At 41.4% G+C, this 24,783-nt stretch overlaps 1 protein-coding gene across 1 annotated transcript; it reads right to left on the bottom strand.

The window, feature by feature from the left end:
- Positions 1-22,315, bottom strand: FAM20B (FAM20B glycosaminoglycan xylosylkinase). The gene is made up of 8 exons (XM_030455315.1): positions 22,226-22,315; positions 14,567-15,097; positions 12,711-12,797; positions 12,141-12,250; positions 10,060-10,231; positions 7,391-7,582; positions 5,152-5,211; positions 1-3,581 (listed from the first exon to the last, which is right to left on the bottom strand). Exons 2-8 carry the CDS (start codon positions 14,941-14,943, stop codon positions 3,350-3,352), a joined length of 1,230 nt encoding a protein of 409 aa, XP_030311175.1. The 5' UTR covers positions 14,944-15,097; positions 22,226-22,315; the 3' UTR covers positions 1-3,349.
- Positions 22,316-24,783: the final 2,468 nt, after the last annotated feature.

The following is a 24,783-nucleotide window of genomic DNA, read 5'->3' on the forward strand; positions in this document are numbered from 1 at the left end:
TTAAACAATCTATAAATGTTGCTTTATTAAAATCTTTATTCACACAACGTTGCTTTATGTGGGATCTGACCCTGGGGGATACAAGTAAAAAGTCATGATTGCATTCTGTTTTCTTATTAGCAACCTCCATTTGTGCATCTGTTCCCAGGGGCAATCCTCTGACAGCTCCAAGAGGGGTTCTGTTTTGAGCATCCTGCTCCAGCTGCCACAGCAAATAAATTACCTTCTTAATAAATTAGTATTTTTCAGTTGAAGTTTGTTTGGCAAGACACACTCCAGTTCATTAGCTGCTGGAAGAGGAGCTGACTTCAGTGTCTCCAGCCTGACTACTGACTTAGGAAGGAAGAGATAAATAGCAGATGGTTGATGATGCTTTCTTTTTAATTAGTTCTTGATTTCTATGCTTCAAGCACTCTGATATTACTGATGTCTGCAACACAACCATTTTGTAACATCTGGGGCTAGCAGATTACAGGTGCACAGTGAACAAGAATTAGAAGATGTCACAAAAATCTCACCGAGTGTAACACCTGCCTTGCAAATTATGCTGTTTTTCAGAGATTCAAGCCAACCCTGTTTGTGTGTGGATGCTGCTTCTGGCTTCCTCTGTGATGGTTACAATTTGAAATTGCTCAGGGTTCTGTATTCAAGCTAAACAATGATCACTGCTGAAATGCCAGGGATTATCACAAGACCAAAAATCAGATCTTCCTGATTTCATGTAAGAGAGAAATTTAATCTTTCTTCCTGCTGCAGAACACCAAGCTCCAGTGGTGTTTACATTGACAAGAAGTATAAAAAGATCAAAAAAAGAAGAAAAAAACCAACAGTTCTTTGCTTCTTCCTTTTGATGAAGCTGAACTTCAGACCCTTTGCTTACAAGTAAACCCATACACTACTTTCAATCTTTGACATTTGTACCAGGGAAAAAAACATAACCCCAGGTTCCACCTGATGGCAAAAGATTCAGCTTAGAGCCCTGTGAACAAGCAATGCTTAAGTCCTGAACACTAATTTTATTTTGTAAAGAAAGAAAGACTTTTTTTGGAATCCATTGTTAAATAAATGTAAACAATCAAGAGTGATCAATACAGAAATCAAAACATCACATTTTGGTAGATCCTTCCCAAACTACTAAGAGCTCATGATTAAGTGCAAAGAGAAGAACATGCTTTTTAAAATGCTACAAACCATGTGCTTCACTGTCTTCCCTTTGTGTAAACCATCTCCAATCTCCAGAGAAACAATTTATGCAAAAAAACCTCAGTCTGAATCTATTTTGCTTTAGAAAAAAAGCATTCCCTAACCACCAAAGGCTCCTGGCTTTGAGAGCACATGCTGTATTATCAGGTACACAGCATTAAATAGGCACAGGCTTAACACCAGTGTCCTAAAAGCTGGCTGTGTCACTGTGCTGAGCTCTAACCAAATGAATAACCCCACATCCCATCCTGACTGTGGGGCAGGTCTGTGATGTGGTCACATCCAGAGAGATCCAGAAGAGAAGAACACAAAACCCAATTTCAGGGTAAACAGTCAAATTCCACTTTCAAGATACTCTGCTCAGGCAGTGACAAGAAGACAAAATAAAACTGCATTTAAAAAATAAACTCTCTCACTAACACATCTTTGATCAGGTATGGCAGCAGGTACAGAACAGGAAAGATCTCTCTCCTTCTGTCACATGACTGCAGAGCTAGAAAGATTTGTCTGTTCCTTGGCAGACAAATGAAGGAAAAGGCCTTTAATTGACATTTTGCTGGTCTTGCTCTCAAGTCTGGTAACACAAAATCACTTTGGGAATTGAGCTCTTTCCATACTTCCAAGGTCCATACTGTCTGAACTGCACACTGATGCAAAGCTGTTAAATTTGAAAACATAATGATGAAGCTGCTCTCCTTCTGGAGGCAGAGATTCAGACCTACCACAAGTTTTGTGGCCACAAGCTCATCTGCAGTGCAGACTGATGCAGTGCTTAAGGATGACAGGACTAGCAGAAGATGAGTGTTACAAGTCTGCCCTGAAAAGCCAACTTAACCCAACTCTCCCCTATCTATGGCAAAATCATTAGGGGTGAGAACCCCAGGATCACCATCCCTGTCAGAACATGGCACTGGGGGTTGCAGCAAGCAGCTGGGGAAGGCAGAAAACTTACTGGAAATGCTCACAGCTTCAGAGCTCGGCTACAAGTTAGGTCAGGTAGACAGTGGGACTGTAAAACTGCTGTGGTTACAACATCAAGCAGCACTCTCTATGTGAGATGGAGTAAGTGCACAGCTCAGGGTTCTCTCCATCCTTCAGGGCCTAGCCCACAGCTGATGGTTTCTGGGGAAGCCCAGCAAGACACCTCTTTTCCCAGTACAATACCTGCAGGTTCCCCTCAGTAAACAAGGCAAAGGTAAGCAGCATGACCTCACTAACTGCAACCTGCTTCCAAAGACAGATTCTGTCCTCCTCCTCTTCAGCTACAATATAATGAAAATTTGGTTAATATGGACACAGGACTGCAGGGATATTTTTTCTATTCAGACCTTGTCAGATCCCTTATAAATGGAAAACAGTGACCGGACACATAGATACTTTAAACCCTTAATTACCAAGTGCTGTATAACCACCCTGTCCTCCCTTAAATCTCCAACCCTGTGTATAAATCTTTGATAAGGCTTCAGCAAAAACACTGAAGCATTATCACATATGAGGCAAATTGCCTTCCCAGACTTTTATTGAGGAAAGGACAACTGAGCAGCAGAGGTCCCCTCTCTCACCCCTAATGGCATTCTGAAGAACATCCCACCCTCGAGGGGGTGGCATAACTCTTCAGTCTAATAATTATTTTATTCACCACTTCCTCTTTCTCTGAAGAAGCAGTAAAATGCCTAACCAGCTCCCAGCTGATTATATACAACCCTGAATAAGACAAACACTCACAAGAGTATATGTGGGAAAGAGAATGGGAGAAGACTATACTGTTCATCTCTGTTTGTCCCCTCTTGATTCAGTCCACAAATTAGTGTTCCACACACTTTCAACAACACCAAGAGCCATTTTTCTCCATTGCCATGTCCACTGCCAGCAATGGACACACCACAACAGCCAAGGTGCCGTTATGGATACTGAGCCATCCAAGGCTCTAAGCTTCCCACCTCTCACTGCTGTCAGCCCAAGGTAAAAGCCAGTGTCACCTCTGGTTTCTGGCTGGGAAGCTTTCCTGTTCATTTCAGTCCACCTTGGCCACAGCCTTTTGGGACTGATTGTGCTGTTTTTCTATCGGTTTTTTGTTTACTTGCTTGTTGTGTTGTTTTGTTTTGTTTTTTAAAAAAAAAGGAGTTTCATCCATGTTCCACTACAATTACAAATGAGACAGTGTCATCCTGTCTTCCACCAGCACAACATCTGTCCCAAACTGGTCTGTGCACTGCTTCACTGTAGCCAGAATGCTGACAAGTCGCTGGTCCAGGGCATCCAGGTGCCGGTCCGAAAGCACTGGTGAGATGGGGTCATGGGACATAGCAGTTTTTAAGGCAGACTTCAGTACTCCATTCTTCAGGTAATTGAGTCTGTTCCAGGTAGAAACCCGGATGCTGCAAAGGAAAGAAAGAAGGATGTCATTGTATCACTGTCCTGAAGTCCCATGAGCAACACCAAAGCCAACCATGTTACGGAATGGAACCTTTTACAAAAGCAGTTGTGGGATGGGAGGGCCCAGGTGTAACTGTGTTGTACACAGTACCTAAGTGAAACCTGAAAATTGAGGTTGAAAGGTAATAAATTGTTGTGATGTAATCCTTATTTTACACAAGAACACTTTCAGGGCTAGCAAGGAAGTTCTTCAGTCCTGACCCTTCCCAGATACAGTTAAAAAATGAAAGAATATTGAGTCTGGCTCTTCGTTCAAAAACAAAACTCATGTTACCTCAGGAAGAGCCTCACTGACCAACAGTTAATCACAAAGGACCAAGACACCTGAACTTCTGCAGAAAGGGAACATGGCAGTGATCTTTTTGCTTTGTTGGCCACTGAGCTTTTTCATGTTGGCTCATCTAAACCTTTTTGTTCTGAGAAGTCTTAAAATTCTCCCCCAAAGGTCTCTTTTAGCACTACTGGTCTAAACTCTTGGTTTTTGATTGCCTCTAATGAAACCAGCAATATAAGGGAGTGTTGTAACAAGCCAATAGTTAAGAACAATCACACATAAGTATTGTTATATGGGATTTGCCTGATACCAGGAAGATAGGATATATGAAAAGCAAGAAAATGCAAAGTCTGTTGCATAGATTGATTTATCTTCTGGTTGTATTTGAGAGAATGTAGATGAGAACGGCTCCAAAAGATTATCCCTAAACCAGGAAATTAAAAAATACATTTAAAACTAATGTAGCAAAACTAAAGCATCTGAAAAAAATCCATTTCAGTTGTTCTCTACATGGATTCTAAAAGAACTCTCCAAGGACAGTCTCAAGCAACTCTGGACTAAAGTTATCTTTAGGTAACAGATGCAGGAAACAGATGTATCACTACTTTTCCTCCTGGTAACTTTAATCTATTTGTTAATGAGCAGTAACAATGACCTGGTGAGAGAGCAGCCACAGAAATCAACAAGTCACAGCTTTTAAGAATATAAAGAACAAAACCACAGCTCACATGACCAAAGCAGAAACAAAATCCAGCACAAAACCCCTACAAATTTCACTTTGAAAGCAGCACCCCAAGCAGTGCTGCAGACTTGTAGAGAAAGAACATTTTCAAATGAAGGTAATTAAGCTGCCAGACATGCAGAGTCCTTAGTTTCTGTCAGAGAGAACTCAAACTGAGATGTGAACTTGTATTTGGCAGAAGCTGGATGGAGAGAGCTGCAGATGCAGAGTACCTGTCATCCTGACTGAGGATGGATCTGAGATCTGAACCAGCAATCTGCAGGCAAGACTACTCCCTACAGGCTACCCTCTCATTTAACACCTTAATAAAAATTTATTTCTCAGCTTCTCAAGCACTGACAATCTATCAAACAGAGTACCTCAAAAAAAGTAAAGAACTATGTACCTGAGCAAACACATTTTCAGGTTGCCAGAAAGCTTCAAACTTAATTATTTTGCAGACCTAAAGACAGCAATTGAACAAGTAAAGTGAACAGCATCCCAGCATTTCACTTACATGCAGCACTGATAAAGAGGAGCTAAGATACTTCTTTCATCCAGGGCAGGGTTTCCAAAGCTGAAATGCAAAATTGAATTCAAGTGAACCAGTTGAACTCCTCATGTTCTCAACATCAACAGGTTTGTAAAGAATCAAATAAATAAATAAATGAATCAATACTGGGCAATTTCATGCTCCAACAGCTCAAATAATTTAAATTAAACAGGCCATAACCAATTACTGATATAACCCTTAACAGCTGATGCTGATGTAACAGATAAAAGGAAGCAAGACCAGCATACCTAGCTCTTTACCAGACCAAGACACCTTTGAAACAGACTTAAGTTCAGAAATTTAGCACATTGTGCAAAGCCAAGGAATTAACAAAAGAGCAGAGCAGCCACATGCTGGTTTAGATGGCCAAACTTCAGTCAACAGTCCAAACAAGGCAATCTACTTCAACATTTAACAATCATGCTTTCCAAGGCAGGTCTGCCAAATGGATTTCTTAGTATTTCAAGCTTCATCCAAACACTGTTGTTTTGTTTGTTGTTTGGGTTTTTTTGTTTTGTTTTGTTTTTTTAAAGAATTTCACAATTTCACCCCTCTTCACAATACTGTTTTCAACATCTTCCCTACCATTAAGATAACTTAAGATAACTCAGAATTACTCTGCTCAAATAATTCCTTTATTAGTAGCTACACAACTGCAATAAGCTCCTGAGCATCTGGATGATGCTCTGAATCACACAGTTGGTTTAGGTCCTGTGAGGAGCTGGGAGTTGGACTTGATGGTCCTAATGGGTCCCTCCCAATTTGAGATTTTCTACAATTCTAGGACAAAAACTGACGCCCTGTCCCTTATCATAAATGAGCTGAAAGAACTTTACTTGAGCTTTCAAAAAAACAATTTACACTGAGCCTGCAAAGCCCCACTGGAAATTCATTCACAATGTTTCAAGCACATACCATAATGAAAGGTCTGACATGACCTCCAAATACCATATTCATCTCCAGTGACTAATACATTGATTTCCTATTACAGAAAGATAGTTTTTGCAAAATTCACCTACAGAACTCTGAAAGCAGCACTAATTCAGCAGTCCCAAGGTGGAATGCATCCTGCTGACATAACTGAAGGAGTGTTACTGAGCAGGCTGATGTATAAAGACAAAATACTCAACTCAGCCACTGGCATACAAATTAAAAAAACAAAGGAAAGAAGAAATATTAGGCAAAAGGCAAATAGGGAAAGAAATTGTAACTCCATGCCTTCCAAGGTTCTGTCTAGATCAGAGGTCTCAAATGCTGTTTACACTTCATACAAGTAGAGTGCAAAGCCACTACAGAACAGAGGCTGTCAAAGGATCTGCCAGAGGTAACCATCCCAACCTGGTCCTTCTGCAAAAGGGAAACTCACTGCCACTGCAGACAGCAGTGCCCATCAGAAAAAAACAACTTGTGAGTCTCTGGACTAAATAATGAAAGCAGACTATCTTCTCTTTGTTTTTAAGAAAAATCAAGCAAATTGTTATGATTTAAACAAGGTTGTACCTTGAATAGGACTTTTTAGCTTAAACTACACCAGTAAACACACAAAACTATAGCAAAGACAACAACTCACATTTTAAACACCTATGCTTAATAGTCAAGTTTAGCCTCAAGAAGGACTTCTCATCAGTTTTTCAGTTATTACATGCTTCATTTTTGTCTTGATAACAGTTAATGTCCACACTCAACATATCATCATATCTTACTCTCAGTATCAGTTCTATCTCCGTTTTAAACTTTCAAAGCCAGAGCAGACAGAGAATGGCAGAGAATGCCAGATTATTCAGAGACACAATTTGAACAGATCTGATTTTATGCTCACTGGTAACCAATAAATCATAAGTTTTTAATCTTCCCTTAATTAAAAGCATTAAAAGGAGGGGCTTTTCTGGGGATAGGAGCAGTGTCACAAGAAAATCTCTGAAGGCTGCTTTGCAACTAAAGGTCAAGCTGCACTAATTTGGGAGTTTCTGCAGTCTGAGTAAGACTTTTTCCAAAGCAGCAAAAGTATCAACAGCACAGAGCAAGTATCACAGCCTTTGAAGGATTCTTACTTTATATGAGTGATTTCTGGTAAGAATGAAAGCAAAAAAGGTATTCATGAAAGAGCTAGTACAGGGTGAAAAAAAAAAAAAAGAGACACATAAAGAGCAGAAAAATGTGTGCCCTTGTGCTTCCCACTGCCTGCCAACAGGATTACCCTTACCTTTTGGCATTATCCAAGAGGATGAGCATACTGGCTCCTTCATCATCCTGGAAACTCTCATAGTGATGCCTGTCTGCATTCCCAATCAAATAGTCAAAGACAGCAGTGTCAATGATATCGAGGAGACGGGGGCCTGAATCATAGGGTGAAGTCTTCTTCACAGCATCACAATAGCTTTCATCATACTCCCACCTGTGGCCCACCAAGAGAAAACAAATACAAATTTCAGGAAATGCACACCAACCATCACTACACACCAATGGTATTTAGAGCTGCCCCTTTATTCACTTATGAGTGCATAAAGAAGTGAGGGCAGCAGTCAGGGATATACAAAGAAGCAGGAGCTAGACAGAAAAGTTTTATTATAAGAGTAAATCCTGTATTAACACCCTAGAGTATGGGAGCAAGCTATAGCTTCATTGCAAGGTTACACATCATCTTCCTACAGAAAACAAGATCAGAGTTTGCTTCCTCCCTGCTCACAACTCAGCAGTGGTTTGGGCTGCCTCACAGCAAGATTACTGGCAGGACTTATCTCCCTGAACTTCCTGCCAAAGGACTTCAAAGGTACTGTCTTCTCCTATGGCCCTGACCTGCTTCTATCAGTCTGCTTTGAAGTGATCCTCCTCTTTCTCTCTAATGCAAATAACCTCATCACTGCTACTCCTCTGTCCAGAGGAGTAGGGCCTCATAGGTGTTCAGTCTCCTTCATTCAGTTGTCTTTCATCCCCACTTTCCTTTCAGAGTATATCACCTTCTTCTCCACTGGCAGGATTTCAAGCTTCCCTTCTCTCTTGTCTCCTTCTACACATAACCTAGGCATGTACTTGCAGCTTTATAAGGGTGATGTCTTGTCTCAGTTCTCCAAAGTTGGAATTGTAAATCATATTTTCTTCTTCACAGATATTCAACACCACTACCATGAAACAGACAAATCTCTGGTGTGTCTCTTCTCCACCTGTCAACCTAAGTAACAAGTACATCTACAATATCTTCCATGTAAGGACTGAAACAATAATTCACAATATAGCAGTTAAGTTGAAATTGCCTTAAACCATCTTTGACTTTGAAACAGAAATGGAGGAGACAAGCTGGAGAGAGTCATTGACATGCTCAAAACTGCAGAGTCATAAAAGCAGGGAAAAGGTCAGAATTAAACTACGGGAACTGCGGGAACTGCCACATACCCAGATTCATCTCCTAGAGGTCTGAAGCTTGAACTCCAAATATTGCATCTTTTGTCCAGTTATCCAAATGAGAGTGAATCTATCTTCTTTTTGTTAATGTATCAGAAACACTCTTCAAATACTGCCTCTAGTTCCCTCTTCCTTTTGCATCAAGGTCCTACTCACATTCCAACTTACAGCATAAACCCACAAGCCAAAGGTCTCCAAAAGTACTCCTCATTGTATTGGATATATTTCTTTTTATGCTACATTTCTCTCCCCCTGAAGTGTTTATCTTTCATTTTATTTTAGTTCAGTACTTAATCTCCTTGCAACAGTTTTTCAGATATAGTAGATCCTCTCTTCTCATTTTCCATTCAGTCTTTCAAGATAGACCTTTCTCTGATATTTATTTCTGATCATTTATATTTTATTAGCATAGGACTTCAAAGGCTGAGGGTTTTATCTATTACAGGTCAGGGGTTTTATCTATTACACATCCATTAATAATAACATACACTAATGGGACTTAATGAATTATGTTCAAAAGGTCAACTCAGGAAAGAGCAGAAGCAGCCAGACCAGAAAAAAATTTCCTACACAGTCATTCTTCTGTAATTACAAGACACAGAAAAAGGAAAGCATGGTATCTAGAGCATTTAATTCTCCTGATGCTCTCAAAGTGAAAAGCACAACATAAGAGGGTACAAGACAACAGAACCACACAATCCCATCTGAACAATGCAAGAGCAAGTGAGTTTAAAATGCAGTAAATATCAAAGCAACACAGGTATCAGGGTAAACTCCTGTGTAAGCAGGCAGTGTATGATGAAAAATAGCATCTCAAAAAAAGAAACAACTCCAAGAAATTCAATCTATCCACTTCTGCAATTTACTTTTTACTAAAACCAGCAGATTTTGACCTTGTGGAAAGGAGAGAACATCTGCTGCACAAAAATCAAACTGTACATTCTAATACTCTAAAACATGCAATGAAGCCTTTAGACAAGATTCTGAGAACAATCATATCATTGGTAATTAATGGATATTTTAGATCAAGAACTAAAAATCTTTCTAACTACCTGTCCAGTACACAGACCCAAAACCATTTGCTCTGGTCATGGCAAAAACATCTCTAATCCAAATACTCTGCCATGTTAGCATCTGTTGTCCAAGGCTGCTAGCTAGGCTGTCCTCCTATAAAAGCATTCTTTAGATGCTGAACATGATCACCAAATACTGATGGTATTCAAAGGAAAAAACTTTTCAGTGCCTGCCTACTTAAGTTAAATCAGCTACACAGCTCTTCCAACAAACTAAAATATCATAAAATCAGATGTGGCAGAAAATAGCACAGTGCCACCATATTGTAGTGGGCCACAGAGAGGTATAATGTCAAAAGAAGGTCTAGTGGCACTTGCTCCTTAAGTAGCCATTGTATTGCAAAGGTAATTTTAGTACAAATTATCATGTATAAGGAATAACCCTATCATGTTCTCATACCTAGCAAGTTTGCCTTCACGATAAGTCCTACCCCAAGGGTGCCGATGTTTCTGAAGAGGCCAAACATCTGGTAGCCACAGAGTCACTGACCCCTCCATGATGTCCCCATCTGCACAAGCTGGTTCTGTTTCCCGACAATAGTAGCACTTCCCATAGAAGCAAGTGTTATTACCTTAAAAAAAAAATTTAAAAAATAGAGGTAACAAAAGAGAAGAAGTTAATTAAAGGGATACCAGCTGAAATTCAGGACCATATTGTTGCAGCAGAGCCTTCACTACACTTGGCTGCACACTTACCATCTCTGAGAGGAAAATGTTCAAAAGAGGCTGAAGTGACATCTATATCTTCACCCAAACCAACATTAAAGACTAATATTAAAAGGAGAGAGTAATTATATTTTCTAATACTTTTATCACACTGAGAATTAATACAACACAGCACTAACAACAAACTTGTTATTCCATCCCAGTCAGAAGTTTGATGCCTGTATTCTGCCAGGATAGGAACAATGAAACCCTGCAGTCTTCAGTCCATTAAGGCATATGTAGCCTGTAAAGTAATCTATGTATCTTAGATTAACATTTTGAGCTTGACCTTTTCTATTCCACCCTTCTAACCTGCCTCTGCTTGACCGTTGCCAAGTCAATTCCAGTACCATACTCACATAAGTTCTCCCAAAATATTAAACTATATCTCACTTCTTTTTGATTCCCCTTATTCCCTGTCCTTACTTCCTTTGGCTCTCCACCGAATATCCTCCCCCACACCAGGCCCAGCTCACTGAAAGTTGTATTTTTCACTTTCCATCCATTAGGATATGGAAATATCCTAATCCCATAGCTAGCCAGAACTCCTTTGCAGTCCCCTCCACCCAGACCTGGCCCTTGTGCTCCCACTACCTCAGCCAAACAAACTGAGGACATCACAGACATGATCATTTACAACATAAGAGATTGGATCTCTTATTTGTATGGAAAGCCTTGCAAGTCCCTCTTCATATCCATGACCTACAGGAGATCGGCAAGAGACAGAATTCTTTGAGACTCTAGCTGCAATGCTAGCAAATCTGCACTGAGTATGTGAATTATCTTTTCTTCAAAACCTCAGAAATTTGGTCAAATTTGGGCTGACAAGATATCACAAACTTCTCCTCAGATCCACCTAGTTCTTTAGCTTGTGCTTTGCAGAACAGGCACTTCCAAGGAATCTAAGGAAAGGAACTGAAAATTTCTGGAGCCATATTTTTTAAGTCAGCATTTCTGCTAGAAAACTGCACAGGTATCTGGGTTGAAACTAGAAAAAGTAAAGTCTGCCTGAGGCAAACACCCAATCTGAATGCAAAAAGAGTTTGGCAAGGCAGAACTACTCCCCCATCTGAAAGTTACACCTTATAACTGACTTAGGCAAATTTAGTAGATAATACTACACATATATATGTTATAAAAATATACACAGCACACACATTTATCAGCTGTAATGAACAATCAGCTCTAGAGCCTTCTTATTAGGAAAAAATCAGTCATAATTGGAAATTTTTGAAAGCCTGAAGGTTTTAAAGCTGCAGCATAAGTAATTTCTTGGTGGTTAATGACCACCTGGTAGGAGTTCACATTAGTAATTCCCATTAAGTGCCCTTCACAGCATTATTACTGTAAACAACACAGGGAAATTCTGGCACATAAATGTTCATCAGACTCTGATGTAGCACAAACATGTAATTCCAACCAATGCATCAGCTCTATAAATTATCTCAAATCATCACTGTGCTGGCATTAAACACACCTCCATTCTTTTCCTTTTAGGTCTAATCACAGATTTTTCTAACCACCTCTGACAGCAGAGAGAAAATTCTTTAAAAAAAAATAATTCCATATATAACAGCAGAAGGAACACAGAGGTTACAGAAGAAAACTACTTGTTGCAAATCAAATCCTCCTTCCCTGCCAAACAAGTTTATACAAAAGTTATGATCCCTTTTGGCACAGAAAGAGACTTATCAGCTTCCTGTTTCATATAGTCAGATTCCCTCCATTAAACCTGTTTTACTTTACTGAGCTGTACAGCCCACAGAATCCACTTACCCACAGTCATGAAGGTACCCAGAAGCTGCTCTGTGGCTACTGGTTTGATCTCTGTGCGTAGATTCACAAACCTGCCAACCACCAGTGGAGCTCGTCGGAAACCCAGGATTCTGATTTTGGGTGAAAAAACACCACATGAGAATTTGCAACATAGGCAGCAGTTCTAAATTAAAACAAAACAAAAAGACAGTCTCTGTGCCATTGTCTGCAACTGACATGATTGAGATCAAAGAACAAAGTCAGAACCCTGCAATAATCTCCTCTTTTCTCCAGGGCAAAATAAGCAAACTCCTTTTTCTCAAGTGTCTGGATGATAAACTTGTTTTACAGGCCCTCAGTGATACTCCTTTACAAATTTTTCACAGATATCTTAAACGTTAGAACCTTGCATAGATCTTTGAAATACAGTTTCATAAAATGCTAATTTTAATTTTTGGCTTCAATGTGATATATTGGCTGGTTAGAATTAACTCCTATCTCAAGCACATTCTTCAGGGAACTCCTTTTTCTCCAGCTCTGAAAAAGGATTTACCAGAGACAATAAAATCAAGTAACCCAATAATTCCATACCTATCCAAGTGAAAGGCTGCCACTTCTGCATTGTGTCTGTCATAGCCAGCGTATGGTTCTCCTTCCACTACATAATCCCTGGCATATCTGTAATTGAAATGAGTCAAAGTGATTCAAGCAGGATTCCCATCAATTTTTTTCAAAGTAACAAGTGCAATAACAAAGCTATGTTTGAGAGACTCCAGGTCACTTTCAAAATATTGCCAATGAGAGAGGGAAAAATTATTAGTGATATTAACTAGCAGACAGACTGCTGAAGTAGTAAATGAGGAGGAAAAGTCAGTAACATAGTGGTCCCACGAGCTTAGGAAGCAGAGCCTCTCCAAACTAGCAAGTTTTTTATTCAACCATACGCCAAGTTCCATCTAAGAACAAGCAGCACAGACCCAACTACAGAACAGGGGGACTACTTATAGTGGGAAGCAGCAAGACCACAAATGATGCAGGGGTTCGAATGGACTGTAGATTAACATAAAAATACAATCTGATATTGTGGAAAGAATGCCAAATGCCAAAGCCAGAAGATCAGCAAGCATGACCTGAGGACAATACTGAATATAAAGAGGTTCCCTATTCTGGTGGAGAAAAGACATAATGAACAGTAACAAGAATGATGCATTTTGGTGAAGTGCTGGGTTTTTTCTTTCCTTTTCTTTTCTTTTTTAACATGTTACTTAAATAGACAAGGAAATCAAAAGGCAAAAGAATTTTGAGATTCATTAGACCTGAAACAGGTCTAAATACTGCTCAAGCAGCATACTTCAGACAATCATGAAGTACCACAATCAATACCAAGCAGATGGATGAAATGCAATGCATTTTGAAATAAAATTAGGCCAAATTACCTATTTTCTCATTTCCATCTATGTATCATATTGTGTCAACTGGATTATTTCCAACTGACTCAGGCTTCAAGCAGTAGCAGCTACAGCATAAGAGATGCCACAGTACTTTAATGTTTTAATGCTTCCCAGAGAAGATATCTTGGGCAAAACAAGATTCCATTTCATCATTCTGGGCAAATGTTTTACCTTCTCTGCAAGGTATCTCAAAAGAGAATTAACCAGTGCAAGAATTAACCAGTGGGAGAAGGATCTGACAAATTCCTGCCAAACTGATCCTTACACCAAACAAGCATCTTATTTCACAGATACCACTGACATGTGATTGTGGCTGCTATTAACTTAGGCTAAATTTCAAGTAATTTTGAAAAACTTCATGCTTGCTCAACCCTATATCCTTTGAAGAGATGTACTCAGACTGAAATGACAACACTTGACATTTGCAAGAAAGTATCACTATCTGCCCATTTTTTCACTGGTCCTCCTCTATTTGATATTGACAGACAGGAAACTCCACAGCTTTTCACTCAGACTGATCAAGCCATTTTTACAGTCTTCATGTAGCTCTCAAATCTCATTTTAAGACATTGTCAGCTGTCACTCCTTCCCTGTTGCTGATCTGCATTCTGTCACAGCAGTTTAACATGACCATTACTCAGATTATTCCAGCCTCCAAACTTCCAGAACCTGCACTTCCACATTCAGGAAGACCCTGTACAGAAGCATCAGATTTAACCAATGTTCCCTCAGGACTGAACACAGTCATTATCCTTTGACCTAAAGACAGGCTGCTTCAAGCATCAAAGCTATACAACCTGAGAGACAGCTGGCACAGCAACCTTATGTTGCTAGAGAGCCAGCAAGGCTCTCCTCTGTCTGTCTCACAAGTAACAGAGTGACCTTTCCATTTATATATGAATTTGTAACTTAAACATTAATGCAGTAACATGGAGATAAAAAAGGAAAGCCAAACATACAGTGGTTATTAATTCAGTTACTGAAGTCAGTATTTACCTCTTGGGTTTGAAGACAACCTTCTGTCCTCCTTCAAGTATTAGCAAAGCTTTCAGTTGGGTTCCTTTGTATCCCACATCAGCTTTTATTATTTTCTTTGTTGTCATGGCATGCATGACAGCCCCTAGCTCAGGTGTTTCCTCAGGATACACCTCCCGGGGCACCACCCATTGGGCTGCAATCTCCCAAGGGGACTGCAAGGTGTGGTCAAGCCGGGGGTCCAGCTCCACGTGGAGGTTTGCCATCATGTGGTGGAAGGCACGCTGGTCCTCCCGGTTGGCAGCTGAGGTGTCCAAGTTGTCAATGAGGAAAACTTTTGTGAAGATGAAGATGACAAGGAGGATGGCCAAGAGCACAACTCGCTGCTTTAGCTTCATGGTGACCTTCAATCCTTCTCCCCTGACCCTTTCTTCCAAGTGTTACAAGAAGTCTATTGGAGATCAGGGTGAGGGAGGGGATGTTAGTTAATGAATTTCATCCGTAACTCGCATTGTGTAAGAGGTATCACCACTGAAACATCTTCTGGTAACCCTAAAAATAAAACAAACACAAACTTAGAAAACTGCTTTCCTGCAGATCCCACTGAACTCAAAATCCACACTTTGGTACGCTTCTATCCTAAAGCCCAAACTTTTCTGTTAAAACATAGGGTTTGCTGTCCTCTGACAGCTCCAATTTCACAAACACTTTTTCATTAGTAAGAAACCTCTGGTTTTCTAAAGATTTGTCCCCCAAGAAGATTGTCTGACATCTGACAACCAGTGAAAACAGCTGCATGGCATAGTTTCCTTACAGTACAAGACTTAAGGACAGAAGAGTCTTAAAAATAAGGAGGAGTATGACACCTTTACTTCCTTGTGGTTAACTGTATACCTTCTGCAGTCAAGTGGAAAACAAATGACCACAAAAACATAGAAACTATCTGTAATCTCAACAGGAAATTAACAAGAGGGAAAAAAAAAAAAGCTTCTACTACATTATTACTGCCTCTTCTCAGAAACCTCACCTACAACACATTCCAAGGTATTTGTGTTTGTTTATTTACAATGAGCTGCAAGACATGCCTCACCCTTTAAAAAGCCCTTGCCAGCACAGCATTAGCATACAAGGACCACATAACACACAATCAGGACAGAAATTATTTTCAGAATGTTAGCTGAATGTAGCCAAAACTCCAATGGAAATGGATCCTAAGGCACGTCCCCGAGGAATGCTCAGAGCCAACAGATACTTCTCTCTGCACAAGTTATGCCAACCATGAAAACCACAAATGGCACCTTGAGCTGTGGTAGGATTAATACAGAAAAGCCTTCTCATGCAATTTTACAATAAACATATAAACCAGTCATTATTAATCATGTCACTGGAAAAACGAGCTGTACAGGCTAAGTTAATTTACCAGCAGCAACCAAAGGACAGCCAGATTATGACTTGCTGGCCAAACACAGTGAACAGCCACTGTCAGTGGTTCAGTGGACACTGTCACCTCTGTGCAAGGTCACAATGGCTCTGAGGGGCCTAAGCACACTGTTGAGGTGCATCTCCACTAAAGGTGAAGGCAGAACAGCAGATGACACAGTAAGGTACCTCCTTTGAGCAAGCTGTCAGTGCTGAATCAGGTTTGGCACAGTGTAGGAGTACTGGTAGAAAAGCACATGCAAGCCCATGAATGACTCCACAGCACCTTAAATAAATTTACATTAGGTCTACACGAGGCCCACCCAGCCTCCCAGCTACCTGGTTCTCCCACCCTTCCATGCTCAGTGTTAGCATTCATACAACCCTGTAGTTTGATGATGCAGGTTGCCAACCCACCTAAACATTAACCACCTTCTCTGGTTTGTGTGTGAACCACTTGGATTTTGAGCCAAGGAACAGTTTATCATCTAACATCACCACTGGTACAAGAGGGACAAGGGAGCAAAGCAGCTCCAAGAGATGGAGATGACCTGTTAAGTGTCTACACCCCCTACCTATCTATGGAAGTAAACCTTAAGCTACTCAGGTCAGCATTGTCACCTAAAGAACAGCTCTGCCTTCCACATACTTTCCATCTTTGTGCAACGAACCCCACAGAAGATTTTATCACCGTAAAAGCTTGAACATTTTAATTTATTTATTTTTAGCTTCGTCCCTCCTTCCCCCAAATCCAGTTTCCAATGTAGTTCTACAAGTACCTGAGGAAACCACACCACAAATCCAAGAACAAGTGCTTCTCCAGTGGTAATCTGTGCAGGTTGAACTACAGCCCAGCCTATCCCAACAAAGGATAACCAAGGATAACAAAGGATAACCAGTTAAGCCCCTGAGAAACAGCCACAAAAAGCCCACCAGCAAGGCCCAGAATTCTGAAACGAATTGTGAGATCTTCCCATTTACAAAATCACTCTTGTCAGCACAGCCACAAGCTTGAGCACCATTCAACATACAGAAGACATGCTCTGAAGCATGAAGCAGAAGCATGGCTTTGAGCCCAGTTTACTTTCTGAAGTATTTTGCTGCCCTCAATAATAATTTTATTTTTAATTCTCATAAAGTCAGCAAAGTAAATCAGTCTATAATTGTGCCCTCTCACTGTAATTTCATAATTAAACTTCTTTAAAATGACTAATTCTAAATAATTTTGAACATTGCTGTTATCAAAATCTGCTTGCAATAATTAAAAAAAATCCATTAGTTTCTAAGAAGTTACAGAGAATAATGCAACTTTCAGAACAGTTACTCCTGATTATGACATATGTATACCTGTACACAGATATTTTAAGACAGCCTCACAACTCAATGTCAGCCAACTAAAGCATGGGACAGAAATAGTTCATACCTTTGGAGCTCATGCTGGGCACTTTATTTCCTAGACTGATTTTCAGGAATGCTGAGTTTCTCTGGGGGTATTCTTAAATATAAATAGTGTCCACTTAAAGGTCATTGACTTTGTTTATCTTTTATAACAGCTTTGAAACTGATTTTGACTGAAAACTTCCAATGATGCAGATAGAATTTACAAAGAAAAATTAAATATTTGCTGTGAGACACTTCAGTAATTCCCTTAACTGAACAACCAAACCTCACCATACAGTTCTTCTGAGGATGACCAATTACTGCTGACTTGCAAACTAAACACTTAATCTGAGATTTTGCTCTCTGTAGCTTTAAGGAGGTAAGTTGGTTCTTTTACTGATAACCACCAAAATGAGTCACCAGCTGATTTTCTCCAACAAAAAACAAAACCCTGATGTTGCTATGCAATCCATTTCACACCAAGCCTGCATATTACTCCTTAGGTGCCAACATTATGCCAACAAAAATTAACCCCTTCATAAAGAACTCTACTATGGAGAGCAAAAACTTAGGCTTTATTGGTTTAAACTGAAGATGCAGTGAAAGACTATAAGAAAATGTTTACACGGTTTTGGAATCTGAAGAGAAGGACAATCTCTTTGAAAAAGAGGACCATAAAAGCTGAGAAGCTGAGGAAGAGTGAAGCTGGTCCTGGAATGAGGACAGAAATGGGAAAGGTGGCCAGAGAAGCAAATGAAATAACAAATTTTTTAAAATAAAATAAAGGGGGAAAATATGCTGAGTTGTGAGCCAGCTCCACTGGACAAAGGGCAAGAGGGTCCAGGGCAATGACAAAATTAAACGCAGGGATAACCTCAGAAGGAGACCCAAAAACTTGCAGAAACTGGCAAGACCAAGGGGATAAGGCAAGGGTCTTCACTCTTGACAAACAGGGGCAAAGGGACAAAGAAGCCTCTTACACATAGGGGTCATGGGAATATGGGGTGCACAAAACAATACCAGCTGGTTAGGTACTTTGAACCAGAAATACCAGAGAAGGAAAAACCCAATTAAGTTTTTCAGAAGTCAAACACAGCCCCCAACCAGAGCCAAGGTGATACAATGACTCTACTTTCCATGCCACAACACATTTCCTCCTGTTGTTGGGCAGCAGCCCCTGATTTCTTACCAAGGTCAGGTAATTCTAAAAGTGTGCTGAAATTTTTAATTAATTTTTCCCCCGAGCATCTGCTTCAGCCACCATTACTAAACAGAAGATACAACCGGAGATGATTTGTTGCTTTACTTCCTAAACCTCATCTCTGTCAGAGGTACAGAAAACCCCACTTCCCTCTATCATTTTACCATACCCTAATCAACAACAACAAAAAATAGAAATAAAATAAAAAACCAAAACCTTCCAAGCTTTTTAACAGTATGATCATTTGGAAAGTTTAAGAATTGCTTTTTGTTTTTCACCATCAGGAAACTGATCAGTTTTTGTCTCTCATACAAGTCTGTATTCTCAGCAAGACTTCCAACTCAATATTCAAACAGCATCATCTTCTAAATATCACGGTGGGGTGACTGCACACAAATGCCCAAACTAAAGTGTGCCCACTGGCATTAAATACCAACATCAAACCACTTGACTCCCAAGACCAAAAAGCAGCATGCAACTCACCAGCTACAAACAGCACTAAAATCACAGCTATTGTAAGTGGCCTATCAAGTTAGCAGAGGACCACAGCCCAGAATATTACTCTTATTAGTTGCAAGATCAACACTATACCATGTATCATAACCTTATTTTTATGTCATAAAGCTATTAGCTCAAAAATACTTGTGTACAATTTACAAGGGTTTTGTTAGCTTCAAACTACAGGTAAGGCCTGTGGACGGGCAAAATGTTTGGTCTGTCAGCACAAGTACACAAAAAAACCAAACCAAACCAAAACCACAGCTCAAACAGATGCCAATCTGAAATATGTTAAGTATGCTCTAATTCCTGTTTAAATGCACATTTTCTCCTACTAAACACACTGTGCCCTGTGGGATCTCCTATCAAAAGGTCTTTAAAACTTCTGCAGTATATCCTGGAAAATGCCTTGAAGAAACAATGCATACAGCAATGACATTTTCCTCTTCCCAAAATGTACTTTAGTCTCAGCAGATGGACCTATCTTCTCTCTGGCCAGCTCCCTTTCCCTCTCTGTGCAAGCTTCCACAGACCTTTGCTAAGATTTTTCAGTTTCATTCTGTCACTTTCACTCTATGTATGCTGCCTGATTTATGTATGAGTTTAGTGACCCAGTGTATCAATGCTCCACCCATATTTACTTGTCTGCTATATCTCTCTTTTTCTGTTTAAACCCACACTAACTATAGCAAAATCTCTGAGACAACCTATGCTCAAATTTTCATTTGCACAACTGCATACCCAGTTGAGAGCTAAAGTACAGATAAACATGAAAGAACATAAGCATTTCAACTACTGCTTTATATATGCCTGAAACAGTAAAAATCCCTAACTGCTTGATGCATTTTCACATCTTCCACCACAAATGAAAACATTTTGTCCATGTGTCTGTCCACTGTGCAATAATATGTTCCTTAGTAACTTCAGAATCCATTACTTAGAGCTCTGCCAAATTTGTCAGGGGAGTATATCAATGAGCTTTACAAAAACAGCTGTCCAGATGGAGGAGAGATTTCTCAAGAAGCCAAGGACAACTATTTCTAAACCCTCAATCTTCACCAGCTGCCAGGTGGTCACTCAGCAAACAGGAACACCTGACTCTAGTTATTTGCACACATGAAGAGGGGGCAGATGGGGACACAGGAGACACCTGGGTGCAGTCCTGGGCAGAGGGAGGCCACTGGAGTAAGAGACTGGCAGAAAGTACTTGTGGTAGGATGTGGTAAATAAGTTTCCAGGAAACCAGGTTTCTTTAATTCTCCTTCAAACATGGTTTCCTATGGAAACAGAGTTTATGTAATCACATTCTTCACCCATAAGCTTTTGGATCCATTGGCTAATTTCAAATACAGTAAACATTTTGAAGACAGGGTTTATGCATTTATTGGAAACTGGCAGCTGGGGAATGCTGAGGGGAGGCTGCAGGTGCTCACTCTACAGTTGTCTGTTTGCCTTGACCATCTGGGCAACCAGCATGTGCACAGCTGGTACATGGAGGGAGCTGGAAATGCTGCAGGAGAAGTTAGGAATCAAAAGTACTGTGAAGTGGAAGGGTAAGGAACAGCAGCACGAGCTGAGGGTACCAGGACCTTGTCAGAAAACAACCCAAACCCATTCCAGTTTCACTGTTAAGGGAACAACTGCCCCCTGTCCCCCTGAGGTTCCACCTGATCAGTGTGAGCAGATACCAACAACAACACAAGCTGGAAAGGTTTTAGGGAACCTTAATCAACTTGGAAGTGAAGCCAGCACAGTGAGAAAATGTCTTCCTTCTCAACTTGACATTCTAATGTTTATTCAATTCATAGCTCTGATAAGGTACCAAAAACTCAACCAAGTTTGATATCCCTCATTTAGCAATAAGAAGCCAGTCTCTGTGATAAGGTAGCATTAATCAATTTGTATGACTCCCAAGAAAAAAGACAGCAGATAATGAACCAGAGGACAAGAGATTTTGGTATCAAAACTGAGCTGCTAACTTCACTGATGTGCAACAAACTAAAATCCACCTCACTCTCCTGAGATTCTCTACTGCCAAGGGAGACATATCTTCTTGTGACTAAGTAGGTCAGACTTAAAGGACATAAGGAGTGCATGGAGTAAATTTCCAATTAAAACAAGAGTGTTAGTGCCCTGCTCTGCAATAAGTACCAGGTGGGATCTATTCACACAGAATTAACTGCAAGACTAAGAATCTATGGTTTATAGCTTTCTCTGGTCACTCAGCACATATGTATACTCTAGGACCAAGCCCTAAGCTAACATAAACCAAAACATCTGTGCTGCTTATAAACCTCTGATTCCATAAAAACTTTAAAGACGGATAACCTTTAAAAATTATTAAATGTACAGCTTTGACACCTACAGTCTGCATTTCTGTTCAACAACAGACACCTTATTTTTCACTGTCAGACAATGACCTTAAGCTAAGGTGCCAGCAGTACCCTGCAGGCTCGTTCCTTGTGCAGAAGCTGTTCACAAGCGTGAATGCCTGGCTGGAACGGCATCAGTAGGCTTGGCAGCTGCCAGGGGTGCTTTCCCATCCAAAAGCAAGGACCCACCGATGAGGGAGACTTAAGAGAGCAGATCAGCGAGCACATCTGTTACAGCGATCCCCATGAAGTCCTTAACCGGCCACAGACAAAATCCGGAGGTATTCTGGGAACCTGACCTTCCACATTTGGGCACCGCAGGGGTACTTCCAGCCAGGCAGGTCTACTCGGACCCAACGTGTCCTACGTGACCCGGCCGTACAGGTTCCAGGGCTAACCCCGGAGATCCGAGACCCGCGGTGGGACCTGCTGGAGACCCACACGCGGCCTCGGCCCCTTCCCCCACCGCCTCCTCCCGGGGGTCCCCTGCTTCCCACCCCCCTCTCATCCACCAGGCCTGAGCCCGCCGGGGCAGTCGCGCCCCGCGTGACCAACGGCCGTAACGGTCCTAACGGCTCCTCCTGCTCTGCCGCCCGGGCACCTCAACCACCGCCTCAGACGCTCGACCCCCGCGGCCATTCCGGTCCCGCGGAGATGGAGCCAGCGAGCCGCCCGCCCTGCCTCACCTCCCCCGGGCAGGGGTGTGGCCGCCCCTCAGGTGCCACCGCGACACGCAGGCAGTGGGAAGGGGGAGTCCTCCCCTCATCCCGCCGCGCACCCCGCACCCTCCCGCCCCTTCACCGCACTCACCGCGGCCGCCGCCCGCGCTCCATAGCCCCGTCCGCCAGCGGCCCCCGCCAGCTCCCCAACATGGTGCCGCACGGCCTCCGACCCGCAACCAATAGGAAGCCGCCCCGCCTCACGCCGCTGACCAATGAGCCGCCGACCTTCCCCTCGCCGAACCGCGGCGCGCCTGCCCATTGGCCGGCTCTTAGAGCCCTCGTCCCGCAGCCTCCAATGAGAGCGGCGGAAAGGGCACCCCCCACCTCCCGCAGCCAATGGGGTGGTGGTGGGGAGTTAACCCCATCCTGCCCGGCGGGCAGCGTGTGCCGCGCATTGCGGAGCTGCTCATGGCACGGGGGGGGGAGGGGCGGAGGGGAAACGTTTTGGGATGAAATCAATGGAAAGCGGCGTATTTTAAATATATTACAGACTGCGTGCAGCGGGGCTGCGTGCGGACGGGATTCTGGGGCAAAGATTCCCAGAACACCTCTCTACAGTAGCCAGACGTGTGAATTTAGACGTACGGCTCTGCTACCTTACACGTAGTGTTACACCCAGTACTCCCGTTATACTACATATTAGTGTGTGTACACTAATTAGTGTGTGTACACACTACTACTACGTGTAGTGATAGGGCAATAGTTTTAAATTAGAGAAGATTTAGATTGGATGTTGGGAAAAAAATTCTGTAGCAGAAGGGTAATGGAAAAATGGAGCAGGTTGTCCAGGGAGGTGAAGCTTGGGAAAGCTCTGAGCAACCTGATGGAGTTAAGGGATTGAGGGGGCTCCAACCAGATGACCCTTCTAACCCAAATTATTTTATGATTCTATGATACTGTATCAATATTCCTCCTTTTAAAATGTAGCTATAGTGTGAACAGAATTTGGATACTTGGCCCACACCATCACAAATAATATAACAATTTAATTTTTCCTCTTTGTTTATACAATCCTTAAAAAAATGATGCTCCAGGATCAATTTAATTTAGCTGGCATTGCTTGAATTTGGGCAAGGAAGGCACAGCTGGTGCAACACCAACCTGCTCAGCAGTAGTCACCTACTATCACCTACTATTTCTATCATGAGAAACCCTCAGAAGATTCTGAGAATCTTCTGAGAATTTCTCAGAAGAAATCCTACAGTCGGGTGACAGGGTTATGTCAACAGTTCAGTCACACACACCCTGGGCACACAGGCACCACACACCCTTCCATCATTACACCCAGTTCCTTCAAAGCTCCTCACTATCCAGGACACTTTATCCAACAATTCTGCTGTTTCTGATCATATTTTTGTCCCTTTTGCCCATCCTGCTTCACATATTCCTGGAACAAGTCCACCAAACTATGGCAGATCATTCCCTTCCTTCCAGCCTCCTGCAGTTCTTCACCACCCAGCTCTTCCTCAACTGAACCTTGCATAAAGTGCTGCTTAAGATGAGACACTACCATTTTATTCTTAAATTCAGCTGGGAGAAAATAAGTCCTTTGCATATCAACTTGGAAGAGGGTTTCCTAGCCCAACCATTCCCAGAGATGGGAATGGAGCAGGTCTGAAGGCAAAGTCAGAAGCCAGGAGCACCAGATCTGTTACCCAGTACCAGATTTCTATCACACCATTTTGTGGTGGAGGGAGTGGGTTACTCTGCAGCAGCTCCATCCCTCTGGCTTCTGCCCACTCCCTCCTAAGCCAAATCAAGTTTTTTTTTTTCATCTTGCACACAGATTTAACCTTCCTTATACAGAGCATCCAGGATTTGTTGGGTGCCATGTATCCTAAAAGCACTCTTTTTATTATCAGTGGCTCACTGGGAGTTTATAAACATAGATGGATGCACTATCTTCATCTATTGTAAGGCTGCAACAAATACTACATTTGCAGGCTGGCCTGTCTGAAGTGGAAAATAAGTGTATTTCTTTCCAGAAATCCACCCCCTCCCCCTATTTTTTTTTTAAACAAAACTTTTTAAAATGCCTTAAAAAAAAAAAAAAAGTAATAATCATACCAAATACTTTTTGACTTCTTACTCCAAGCTTCCAAATGCTGCAAGAAAACGTCTTTGCAGGCATCCATGCACAGGGGAGGTTTCTTGTGCAATGTTATTGCTAGAGGGAAAGATATTTAAATGTATGTATATATACATATATATATATGTATATTAAGAGCACAGTTCCATTACTATGGATAGCATCTCTGCTAACCCCTCACCCAATTAAAATTTTAAACCTAACTACAATTATGGTTTTCATTACTAATCAGCAAATTCATATTTAAATGCAGATCACTTCTATACTACATCTATATTAACAGCACAAGCTTAAAGTGGCTAAGTGGAGGTTATGGACCTGGGGGTGGTGGATGGCAAAGGGACCAGAAGGAGACAGGGTGGTCACTATAGGCCATTTACTTCCAAAACTGACAGGCAGAATCTCTCTTATCCTTTGCCAAGGAGATAGTGGACTCCAGGGATATTAAAAAAAAAAAAAGGAAATAAAAAAAAGAATGGATAGAGCTGGGATTGCCTACAAAATAAATCTGTAGGTCATGGGAACAAGGACTGTCTCAGGCTAGAGAACAAAGTTTG

The sequence above is a fragment of the Calypte anna genome, chromosome 8 (genome assembly GCF_003957555.1).
Source record: "Calypte anna isolate BGI_N300 chromosome 8, bCalAnn1_v1.p, whole genome shotgun sequence".
NCBI classification, from domain to species: domain Eukaryota; kingdom Metazoa; phylum Chordata; class Aves; order Apodiformes; family Trochilidae; genus Calypte; species Calypte anna.